We start from the raw sequence: 12905 nt of genomic DNA on the forward strand, positions 1-12905 counted from the left end.
CCCTTGTTTAAACAAGATCCTCATACTCGTGCCTGTGATTCTGGATTGTCAGGCATTTATTTGACTTCCCTTGTCAAGAAATCTATGCTCTTGATCAATCAAGATTTTACTTATTTAGCTTCGGTCTGGGCCAGCCTGAGAGGTAGACCGTGCTGAGTAGATCGGCAAATCCAACATAGTCTTTTGGAGTCCCACTCTTGTTTCTGCCTTTGCCTCCCACTATTTTTGTTTTTTGTTTTTGTTTTCTTTTTGGTTATGTAGTGACATGAAAGTCACAGGAGAGAAATAAATAAATTAAATATGAAACAGGATCTCAACCAAAATTAATCTCATTTCTGGGCCACTGAAATGCTTTCTGAGGGATCAGTGTTCATTCAGGACCAATGACAAGAGTTACCTCCTGTCTTTAAACTCTGGAGTGTGGGGTCAAACTGCAAATGTTTAGTACTCCCTGAGTTGGTTCTGGGGACACCTAAGAACCTATCACACTGTTGCTGGGAGATGATTTGCTATGTATATAACAAGGTTATGGCCAAAGCCCCAGGAGGCTGAAGAACGCAAAGAAAAATCTCTTTTGAAAAAAAAAAAAATCAGCAGGTAATATTATTATTATTTTAAAACACTCTGATAAATCTGGTTATAAGATCTTAAATATCTAAGTTAATAGTTGCATTACATGATAATCTACTGTTGATATAAAAAGATATTCCTGAATTAAGTATCCTTCCATCTCTAACTTCTCCCTCTCTTTTAAATAGTTATAATCAATCATATAACTGCTCCCTCAGTGCCTATTAATATTTTTATTTATGTAAAATTAAGTCAACCACAGGAGGAACATCTAGAAACAACAATATTGATTTGGTTTGGCCTGTTTGTTTTTAAAGACTGCTTTTAAAGACTGGCCAGTTCTTGGAATTCTGAATATCAAATCAGGGTTGTTAGTGTCTGCCAACTGCTCCAGGGGAGTCGGTCCCCCTGGCGTGCTTCTGTTTCCTCCATTGCCCTGGCTGTGCTACATGGATGTGCTTCAAGAACAGGGCCACTGTGGGCCTCAGGAAAGCAGACTGCCTCTTAGGTCATGGTGCCTGTGCTGTGAAGGTCAGGGAAGGATTTCCCAGGACAACAGGATTTCACACCAATTAAAAGGCCTTTGGGATCATTCAAGCTTTCATCCCCCAGCAGGCCAGTTTGGGACTTTTCCTTATGGCAAAAAAAGACTATTTCCTCACCAGTTCTCCATTTTAAACACCTCCAGGGACAGGTTTCCAGGGAGTTGTGGAAAGGACCCTTTAGAGGTGGAAATGAATCAATTCATTCTGCCTTTCAAAACTCTCAGGCTTATAAAATGTCCTGCTGAGAAATTTCCTCTTCCTCAGTGGGCTGAAGGACACCCCCTGCTTCCCCCTCTTTCTCCTCCCATCAACGGGGCACTATTTTCTTCAGAGATCCCTGGAGGCAGATAGGTTCAGGGATTGCGTGGGTTGCAATTTGTTGATGTTTCTACGGAAAAGACCCATGCTGCCCTGCCCTCCCTGAGCAATGAGCCAAGTCCTGGGGCCTTCCGGCGTTTGGGAACCTCACTCTCCACTGACAGGCAGCATAGAAGGGAGGATTGTTGAAGGTGAGGGTCTGTGGTGGGTGGATTTCCTCACAGGGAGTTCCCTGGGAGAGGGAGCTGATGATTGGTTTATTTCTCTTAGTTTCCTTTGCACTTGTCACCACGCTCAAGCAGGGTAAGATTCTAAGGAGGTGAACCTCAAGGAGAACAAGTAAGGAGAGCAATATTATCTAAAATAAAGTTCCCTTTTCTTCATCTGCTGGTTGAGTCAGGTGGTTAAGAACATTAACCTAGATGGGCATTTTTCTTTTCAAGTTCGAACCACATGGTTTCCCAGTCAGAAAGGCTCAAGGACTTTCTTCCTAAGGTTCCACGATCATCCCACATCTTCAGTGTGACTCTCATCTGTCAGGGGCTGTGGTGGAATCAGCTCTGAGCGGCTGCCTAAGAGCACCCAGAAAGCAGATCCGCATCTAGGAACAACTTGAGGAGTCTGCAAAGTCATTTTTGGCCAATTTTTGGGTTTTTGCTATAAGGTTGGTAGTTATATGATATCACCAATTCAAGACTTAGTTAGATCATGAGAAAGAAGATCTGTCTTCAAAATTCCCAGGGATCACTGAGCGTCATAAAGGACTTTTTCATTTTCACCCATCCTTCCACCTCCCATGCATCTGCTTTCTCATGGACCAAAATTCACTTGTAGATAAACATAGTCATACCCAAGCACGTGACCTGCAACAAGGCAACTACCCCTAAGCAAGCAAACCCCATGGCTGGTAGACCCCCGTGGGCCTTTTGGCATCAACACTGCTCCCCTCCCCAACCCAGTCCCCCCAGTTTGGAATTGCATGCTGATTTCCTTTCTCGGCAATGCCCAGGCAGCATGAAAACGAAGGTCCGCATTAACCAGGTGCACAATAGCTTTGCAACATTCACAGCTCTGCAGTAAACTGAGACTGTGCCTGAAGTGGTCTTCCAACCTGGCCTTCAGCGCCCGGTGGGACAGGAGTGTCGGAAAGGAGTGAGTGACCCGAGGTGTGTCTGCCAGGTGCCAAAATCCACAGCCTGCTCAGTCCCTCTCTGTTCATTCTCTCTGTCTCCCCTAAGAGGAAGGGAGCTCTTTCTAATAAGAACTAAGATGGCATTTGTCCTTGGCCTTGGAGTTACTGACATAGAGGAGGATAGAGGAGGACATGGCGTTACATGTTTCTAATGCTTCTGAGGAGATATTCTGATATTGGCAGAAGGGGCCAGTGATGATCCCACATGTTGGTTCTGCAACACTGACCCCAAATACACTGAACTCAGACCAGGCCCAAAGGCTGAGACCTGGACTATTTCTAGCATTTCTGCTTGCAGAGTCCTCTGTGATCAGATGGGGTTGGCGCTGACCTTCACAAAAGACAGCAGGCGGAAATTCTAATGATGCCAGCAAGGCGCAGCCTGACCAGAAAAGGCAGTTCTCGAGAGGCAATGTGGAAGAGGAGTTTGTGAAGCTGGAGTCCTTTGGGAGAAGCTGAGCTCTTCTGCAGCAGTGACGTGGCCAGGTGGCCATGCTCAGGATCGGTTGAGACGCTTGGCGACATCGGCGTAGGCCAGCTCGATCTCCGAGTCGGCCGCACAGGTGTTGGTGAACTCGTCCCGGGCGTAGGCATTCCTCAGGTACCGCCTCAGGCCTGTCATGTCAACCGGGATATCGTAGTTGCGGTATTTCTTGGCCACAATCTACAACAGAGATGGCAGGAGAGAGATGGTGTGAGACATGAAACAAATCACTGAGAAGGTGTTAGCGGCGTGACCCAGCGCTTGCACACAGTAAGAACCCTCCATGACTCGTGACGGGCCAGCAGCAAAATAGTGCAAGGGGGTGGTGTGGTCTTTTCGTTTTATTTTAATTTATTTTGTTGTATATTTCTTAAGTAAATACAATTTGCCCTTTGATCCAGTGATTCAGTTTCTAAGGGGTTTTCCTTAGGAAATAATTATGTATGTACACAAAGATTTAGCTACACATACGTGATCCCAGGACTATTTGGAATGGCAAGAGGGAAATTAAAAAAAAGGTACACAACACAAACGTCCAGCAATATATGAATGGGAAAATATATTATCATGTGTAAATGCAACGGTATCCTGGAGAGCCATTAAAAATGATGCTGCAGAGGGAATTCCAGTGATCTAGAAAACTCTTCAAGCTACATCATTAAATTTAAAGTACAGTATAATATATTTGGAGAAATATGTATGGTGACTAGAAGTATATGTACCAATGTATTATGTCTACTTGATAGAACTATAGTCAATTTTTTTCTATTTTCCCTTATCCATTCCCTTTTACATAAACATCCTTATTTATAAAGAGAATAAAATCATAAAAGGTAAGTTAGATGTTGGAATGTATATCTAGATTCTGGGTATTATGTGGAAGTGAACAAATAGTGATTTCTATGCTCTCCCTAGTTTAACACATTGGGTACTGTGGACTTGGGCATTCTGGGGAAGTGGTATTTGTGTTGAAACAATAGCATAGTGGTTAAAATCATGGGCTCTCGATCCCAAATGACTAGATCTGCAACCTTGACTCTGCTACTAAAAGCTGTGTGATCTTGAACTAGTTTCTTGACCTTTCTGAGCTCCAGTTTCTTTATCTCTAAAATGGAGGCAATAATAGGACCAACCTTAGAGTAATAAATAAGTTAACACACATAAATGCTTATAGGGGTGGCTGACTCAGACTCAGGTCTCAAGAAATATTACCTATTATTATAATTCGTTGAGACCCACATTTTACCCATTTTCATGCATTTGTTCATAGAGAGGGTCAGGGTGGTCTCTTTCTTATAAGGTCTCACTAGCCAGGGAGGGCTTCACAGACATGTAGTCTGTGTGGTCACATGGGCATCACACTGAGAAGGGCCCTGCTCCTGGTTTAATGCTTTGTTGTCAATTTCTAGAAATCCTGAATGTTTTATTTTCACTGTTTGCATGGGGTCCTAAACATTAGCTGGTCCTTCCTCTAGTCCACTAGGGGTTGAGGTAGGGATGGTAAAGGGTAGCCTCTTTCCTAAAGCACTGACTTCTGACTCCTTCACTTGCTTTCTTCTTAGAGAGGACCCTCAACCACTGGCCCCAGGATTCTCCACTCAGAGTGCTGAGTGAAGGACAATGAGGCCCTATTGCATGAAAAGCTCAATCTCGTAGCTATGATCACTTTTCCAAGGAGGGTGCTTTTCACCCCCTGCATTCACCTACATCAGTGTTGGACTTCTATTACAACACTAAGATTTATTCTATTCCGAATCATAGTTACTGTTTTAGTGTTTCACTAGCCCAGGTGGGAGCAGCACAAGGACAGGAACCACAGCCTCTTCATTTCCGTACCCCTCGATAATCTCAGCAATGCTCTTGATAAGAGTAACCACACAGCAAACGTCTATTTTCTCTGCTCTAGACACTGCTTTGAGTTCTTTAAAAGCTACTAAAATCACTAAGTAACTCTCTAAGGCAGAGTGTATTATATTCCCATTCTGCAGATGAGAAAAGTAAGTTAAAGAGGTTAAGTAAGTAGGGATTTAATAAAAAATTGTTTTTATTCTTTACCATCCTCAGTTATCCTAACATCAAAGTGCATTTAGTGTCAAATGTAATAAAATTACCTAATTTTTTTTAGTGGCTTAAAAAAAAGATTTTATTTATTATATTTTAGAGAGAGGGGTAGGGAAGGAGAAAGAGAGGTAGAGAAACATCAATGTGCAAGAGATACATCAATCACATAACCCCAATTGGGGACCTGGCATGTGCTCTGACTAGGAATCGAACTGGCAACCTTTCAGTTCGCAGGCCGGCACTCGATCTGCTGAGCCATACCAGCCAAGATCCCTAGCACTGAGAAAACTGAGGCACCAGAGATTTAGTGGCTTACACAACATGACACAGGAAAATAATTAAAAGTCAACCAATATTACGGAGTAATCACTAATATAAACTACAGTACTGCTTTCCAATCCACAGTCATTTCCACTTTGCCATTCAGCTCTATGTAAATGATAAAGGAATAGCTCTACTCAGAATCCCTCCAGTGCCAGTTATTTCTCTGCTGTTACTTATCTCATTTGCTTCTTCAAGATGCTGGGGCTGAGACAGAGCAAATCACACCTCTGCTTTGCCTGTGACTCCCTGTTAAGCTCTATCAACAGGGGGCGCGAGAGAGAAAGCCCCGAGGCTAGAGGACGGAGGCGGGACGTGCCCCTTCCTATTGGCTTCCAGGTCCTGTCAGTCTTTTTTGCTCCTGTAACAACAGCTGCATCCAGTTTACTGTTTTGCTAGCACTCACAGCATCATACCAGCGCAGAAAGGCCAGCACACAACAGTGACCCCGCTGTAGATGTTGGGTCTGAGTCCCACTGGCGGTCCTCTGAACTTGGCCCCCGCATCAGGTGATCAGCGACGCCCCTCAGAGGTCCAAAGACCCTCATTTAAGCTTCTAAGTTTTAATAATTCCAACCTCTTCCATTTGCTGCGCACCCCCCACCCCCCCGCGCCTCCCGCCCCCTGCCCTGGGGGCAGTAGCTGCCTCCTAAAGGTGGAACTTCATTGTACATTTTGTCTTCCTAGTTCTTCAGTATTTACTACTTTTTTAAATTTAATTCTCTCCGTGAAAAGAACCGGTTTGGTGGACCCCCTCCAGGATCTGTCCAGCTTAGGTGTGGCTAATCAGCAAAGGTGAGGGATGGAATCAGAGTCCTTCAGCAGGACACCGCTGAGTGGGAACGCTGGGGCCAGCACCCACCAGTTCTCCTGGGGCTCCCTCTGTTCCCTGTAAGCTAAGGGCCCCCTGGATTTGCTCATGAGCCTTTGGAAGAGGCAGTCTTGGCTAAGGAGCAAATCCATGCAGCAGAGGTGGATTACAAACTGATGGATAGAGTCGCCTCAAGTCTCTCCAGGATGGAATTTAACTTCAAGCTTTTCAAGGATATGATAGGAGCTTGAAAACAGAAGAAATGCAATTTATGAAAATGCATTTGTGTTTATATCTCCCTTCCTGTTTGCTGCAGGATCTGGACAGATCACAGTGCCAGACAAGGTTCCCAGGGGAGGCTATGAAAAGCCCGTCATGTCCTCCCTGCCTGAATCTATCTGCACACCCTCCCTAATCACAAAACTGGTGGTTGCCTCGGGTGTTGGCTTGACTTGGGGAGATGAGACCTAGTAGAAGGGAGCCAGACAATGAAAGTTCAAACCAGGCACTCAGTGAACACCTGGGCCAGAGCCACTTGGCATCCATGGACGAAGATGAACTTGAAAGAGAGCCAGGAGAGAGAGAGGGAGATGGGGAGAGAGAGAGAGAGAGAGAGAGAGAGAGAGAGAGAGAGAGAGAGAGAGAGAGAAGTAGGGATGCATAAGAGTGAGGGGTGAGGATTCACACAGGAAGCTCTGACGTTTGCAGAAACTTCTGCGCTAAAATTCTGAATTTGCTGTTTCATATGCAAACACTTAGCTCCCACAGCCCAGATTAAGTTTTGGCATCTTCGGAAGCTGAGCTGGAGGCGTGACTTGGCTCCCTCTTCAGTCTTTCTGCACTTCAGAGGTCTGCCAGGTCTCTGGGATTTGATAAGCTGGATCAGCAGAAATCCAAGGAGACAGGAGGCCAGCCCAGCCTTTGTCCCCTCTCAGGCCACCCCCCCCTCTGATCCCCAGCCTCTCCCAGGGAACCACTCACTGAACTTCATCCAAGGGCAGGGCCGTAACTTAGTCTTTTAGGACTGGAAGGAACCAGAGAAATTGTAAGATGAAGCTTGGGGCCTGGGAGATCCATTTGTTTATCTTACTCACCAAGTGGTTCTTGAGTGGGTAGCCAGTACATGTTTGAGTGAGAGAAAAGAAAGACGGATGAAAGGGGAAGAGAAAAAAGGAGTGAGAGAGGACAGAATCCACCTCTCTTCTTTTAGGCATGAGAAAAGCGAATACCAAAAGGAGTAAATGACCTGCCCCAGCTCATGCTGCCAGCTGGTAGCAGATGTAAGACCAGAACTTGGGTCTCCTGACTTCTAGTGTGGGGTCCTTCCATTACATTACTATGACACAGTATGACTGAATTGGAACCATAATCATCCTTAATGGTGCCACTTGTTCTTCAGGAAAAGAGAATAGAGGATGTTTTGGGGGTAGAATGGGTTGTACACTAATTAATAACTTCAAAGAGATATAACTGAACCTACAGTTGACCACTGGCTTGGCCCTGAACCCAAAGTGTCTTCATATTAAAATAGGCTCCATTTGCCCAGTGCATCATCACTGGCATGCATGATTCCCTCCCAGTCTCCAGCTCACACTGAGCCTATGGGAACACCAGTGCACACCCAGCTAAGTGATTTCAACTCAAGCTGGCGTGTGCTATGGTTGGAGGGAAGCCTGCATATCTAGCCCAGGACGTCAGCTGGAAAAGGCAGGCAGATATCCAGCTGATGAGTGCTTGAATCTGATTCCTCTCATCGAAAGGTAGAAAGAAACTGAATATCATAAAGACACAACTAGATGATAAAATGAGTGTTTATTAAAGGGCCACCGTATGCCCATTGTCAATAGCTTAGAGAAGGCCCTATCCTCACAGAGCTTATTGTCTGGTTGAGACAGTAAGACAGAAACATGTACAAATAGAGAGCAGTCTAATTCTATAACCCCATTGTATTTTTCCGTAGGTTGATGAGGGTCCGGAAAGGATGTGAGCAGTGTTAGTTGAGAGATGAAAAGAGCAGCCCTGCCCCATGTTGTGGCAGAGAATAAAGCATAGCAGGGAGGCCGTTTAGAAGGCTGTTTTTAATCATCAGAGTTGTCCACAATGCTAGGGCTGCCTGATGAGGCAGAGGGCTCCTCATCCTCAGCAATGTGTGGTCACTGATGCACAAGAGCCTGTCACAGATGCACAGAAAGTGACCCCGTTTAGGATGGGGGATTGTTTGGGATGATCTTGGAATTCCTTTCTTTCCAGCTCTCAGATCCTAAGACTCATACAGGGAAAGATTATACTGCCTGTGGAAGATGGTCAGAAAGTAAAATAGTAAAATAAATGATGTCACTTCTTGCAGCCTCCATCTCCTCAACTGATAGAAGAGGAAGAGGATGCCTGCCTGCCCTAGGGGGTTGCTGGAGGGAATAAAGAGGAGGATCTGTACACAAAGAAAACATGCCTAGGAGGGCACACATGATACGGATGTTGGGGTGGCCAGTGGAAACCTATGACGAAGAGGCTTTTGGAGTCATAGGACCATATATATTTGACATGACAATAGCAACCATTATATATTGAGCCCTTACGATATGCCACGCACTTGACATGTATTATTCTCCCAACAACCCTAGAAATAAGCAACCTATGCCTATTTTCCAGGTGAAAACTGAACCTCAGAGAGCCTATACAGTCAGCACACAGTGGAGGTGGGCTTTGGGTCCCAATTCATGTGACTTCAGAGCCCAGGCTCTCGAGCAGCAGGCAGCCCCGCCCTTGACTCAACCTTACAAGTGACACCAGTCTAAGATGGAGTTGTGTGGGGAGAGGTCTCTTACTTTGACCACATGAAGTTTAGGCAACAGGTTGCAGTCGGCCAGGGTCAGCTCATCCCCATCCAGGAACTTGCGCCGGGACCCCTTGTCATCATCCCCGCAACTGTTGGCATCAATCTCCTCTGGCAGAGGGGTGATCAGGTAGTCATCCAGTTTCCTCAGTGCCTTTGTCAGGCCTCTCTCAAGGGCTGGCAGGGAAGAGCAAAAGAAGGGTCTTTAGTCAATCTTGTCACCAGATGCAGCCACTGTCTTTAGAGTAAAGTAGTTTATCCTGAATCCCGTCTCCTCGTCACACTGCCAGCTCCCCACACACTACAGAACACCTGGCAGCCATTAGCACAATGCAGTAGAAGAGTGTCAGATGACCTGAGAAAGCACGCCTTCATCAAACAATAGATAGTAGCTAATCTCTTGTTTAAACTTAGATGGATAACAACTAGGTAGATATATTCACAGATGCAACCATTAGTATATATATCAAAGCTTAGTGCTGCTTATCTTCAGAAGATGCAACAATAGTCAACTTTCATTTTTCTTTTTCACTTATGTATATTTTTCCAATATTCCACATTAACCCACATAATTTTATATACAGAAATGGCTGTTAAATAAGTAACAACTGTCCAGCAGTCCCAGGACAGAGATATACACCAGATTTTGTGGAAGCTTAACTATGGCTGACCCAGCCTGGGAGGGGACAAATCTTCCAGGAGGACAAGATATAGGAAAGTGAGGGGCCCTGTTTGCTGCTCCCAGAAACCGGTGGGCATGAGGGAGACATGTTTGAGTTTAACTTAGAGAAGGTTGTCCTAAAAATCAGTGCTGTCCCACATGAAAGGACCAGTGCCTCAGGCAGTAGGCCCCATGGGAAATGTGCAGTCACAGCTGCACAGAAACCTGTCAGGGATGCGGCTCCAGGGACGACCATTCGTAGGAAGATAATGTGGCAGAAGACTTTGACAGTCTTGTTTCAATGACTACGCCTTCAATTATTCACTTAGGCACAAGGGCAGAACACGCTACTCAAGAGAAGAACTCCAGAAACTCACTGTCACCGAGTCATTCCACCCAGAATCTCACAGACCACTCCAGGCATGGAGCACTGACACAGCAACCGTCCTGAGCTCAGAGAACGGAGGCAGTGGAGGTGGCCAAGGTGGCGGGCCACGTCTTTCCTTAGCCACGCACCTGTGTCATCAGCCCCGTCTCCAACAGATGTTTTCCCCAGACTCTGGTCTCTGGTTTACAACATGACACTGAGGCCATAGGAATCAGTCCCGATGTTAATTCCAGCAGGTAAAAACGGGGTGCTGTGCCTGGAAGAAGAGCTCAGTGGACTGTCTCTTGTACAGATTTTCCCCAATATGCCTTCTGTTAACTACTCCTCACATAACCTGCCTTTGTCTTTTCATAGAAGGCCTTTTGTTTGAGACAATGAAATGACACCAGCCCAAGATAAATCAATTGAATGCTTACTGGAATGTTTAAAAACAGGCTGGAGGTTGGACATAGTTTCTCAATACTTCCTTCTCACTGGCGTGGCATTTGAACTTGTACTTCATCATCTGCTTTGTGTTTCCAGTTTGGAAGAATAGAGTGAGCAGGGCTGGGAAAAATGCTTGTATTCCCCTTAGTAATTGTCTAGGCTGGGATGGGATTGCAAGCCTGTTCAAGAGCAATAACAGAGGGTAGGTACTCAACAATACTTATTATGCTCCCTCCCCGCTCCACTTACTTATGATTTATGTTGGGTTTGTTTGCCTCCTCAAATCCTTCTACCCATTTCAGTTTTGGACATTATGACAAAATCTTAATTATAATGGAGAGGGAAAAAATCTAATAGAGTGCCTGTTGAAATTTAACCAGCCGAAGTCATCCAAGGGAAAGAGCTATAGGATGGGAAATGAGATGTTGTGAGTTCTGATTCCAAATGCCTCTTGGATACCTGAGCAGGATACCACTCACATCTGAGCCTGCATCGCCTGGTCTGAGCACTGCCATGATGTTTGGTAAGAGAAGTCTAGGACAGCAACTGGAGCCCCTTGGGAGTATTGTTCCAGGTTGTTACAGAATAATCACGGGGATATAAAGTACAGCACAGGGACTGTACTCAATAATATTGAAATAACTATGTATGGTGTCAGATTGGTACTAGGTTTATCAGTGTGATCACTTGGTAAGTTATATAAATGTCTAATTACTGAGTTGTGCACCTGAAACTAATATAATAGTGTATGTCAACTGCGATTAAAGAATTGAAAATTATTTAAAAGTTTTTTTTAACTATCTCTCTAGTGATAGCTCAAGATGGAAGAGTAAAATTGACAACGGGCGTGGTTATCACCTTCTGTCGCAACTGTGACATGCTGTGTCACACGCCACGTTGGCCTGTTCTGAGAGTGTCTTCTGTGTGTCGGTTTCATTAGCTACATTTGTGTTTGGGACCAGAAATGTAAAGGTTCAGCTGGTGATGAGTATGGTAGAGAGAAGAGGAAATGAGGCAGCAGGGATGGGACCACATGGTCTGGAGCTAATGCTGTGTTTAAATTTTGACCCTGCCCAGGGTGCATTTCATGTGAGGCTGCTAAGACTTTTGCTTCAAGGTCCCATAATTGCATGGGACCCTTCCAAGGCCTTGAAGTTGACTTTAAAAATTCCTTATTAGTACTCATTGTATTGGCTTCAGATCCCACAAATCTTGGAAACATCCCTCATCTTGGCACTTACTAACTGTGACCTTGGGCAACTTTCTCAACTCCATCGAGCTTTTTGTTTTATCATCTCAACTATGGGACTAAAATATTCTAAACCTACAAGGCATGAACTCAGATGCTCCAGGGCCCCCAGTAGGATACCCATAATGACAGCCACTGCTGTTGCATCACCAAAGGCGACAGTCACCTTGCTCTCAGTCCCTCACCACATACCCTTGGTTAGGATGTTCCTAAAAAACCCAAAGTGTGGCAGACAATGAGAGATTCTAAGAAGCTCCAAGTATGAGGCCCAATCCCCAGAGGAGGAAATGAACAGCCCAGAGCTGGAGCTCTGCTTCCCTTGCCGATTTCATGTACAGCCACAGTCCAATTCTCAGGCTCCCTCGGGATCCCTCTCAGTGACAAGCCGTGTTGAGAGACCCGGCCAGAGGGAAGTAGACGCCACAGGCCTGTGTGCTAACACGCTGCATATTATCGAATAACAAACGCCAGCACCAATACAGTCCCTGCCAGTTCTTTTCCGTCCTAGCTGCCAACTCACTGCTCTGGCCCTGGCTCAATCTGGCATTCATAGAACTTAATTATCTCTTTCGGCTGACGGCACCCAGGTCATGAAACCGTTGACGTTGAACTTTCTGCTCTGGTGAACATGAGGGGGATATGAAAGAAACCAGAGTAACCAGAAGATGTTAATTCCTGCAGTGTTTGCATTTAAAATCCTCCCTCCAAAAAAACTTCATCTGCGTAGGAGGACCGGTTACCCTCAGACCGCAGCAAGCAAGCCTGAGGCCGGGGGACCCCAAGACCCGGGGACACTAACGTCCCAGGCACTTGATGGATACCCAGTCCTTTAACTGCTTTCTTCTCCTCTCCACCCCACCTTTCCCATAAAGATTTATTCCGTACCACACACAAATGCACTGGGTAAAATATGTGATGAGGAAACAAGGGGGAATAGTTCATAAATATTCTCAGCCATATGCAAACAATCTCAAATTTATTTTTCTCTTTTTTAAGGAGGAAAAAAAATCCACCCATTCCATGATCACTTCCAGATTCATTGAGGT

At 45.3% G+C, this 12905-nt stretch overlaps 1 protein-coding gene across 2 annotated transcripts in view; it reads right to left on the minus strand.

Annotated features, from left to right (window-relative positions):
• Positions 1–572: 572 nt before the first annotated feature.
• CLIC5 (CLIC family member 5) overlaps positions 573–12905 on the minus strand; it is a 146123-nt gene continuing 133790 nt past the window's right edge. For both annotated transcript variants that reach the window (XM_090282524.1, XM_090282525.1), the window contains exons 5-6: positions 9128–9312; positions 573–3289 (exon numbers count right to left, since the gene is read on the minus strand). In XM_090282524.1, coding sequence (XP_090138650.1) covers positions 3122–3289; positions 9128–9312 — 353 coding nt within the window. In that variant the 3' untranslated portion in view covers positions 573–3121. The remainder of the gene's footprint in view (positions 3290–9127; positions 9313–12905) is intronic.

Source organism: Furipterus horrens, unplaced genomic scaffold (assembly GCF_987537825.1).
Source record: "Furipterus horrens unplaced genomic scaffold, mFurHor1.1.pri manual_scaffold_6, whole genome shotgun sequence".
In the NCBI taxonomy this organism is placed as follows: Eukaryota; Metazoa; Chordata; class Mammalia; order Chiroptera; family Furipteridae; genus Furipterus; species Furipterus horrens.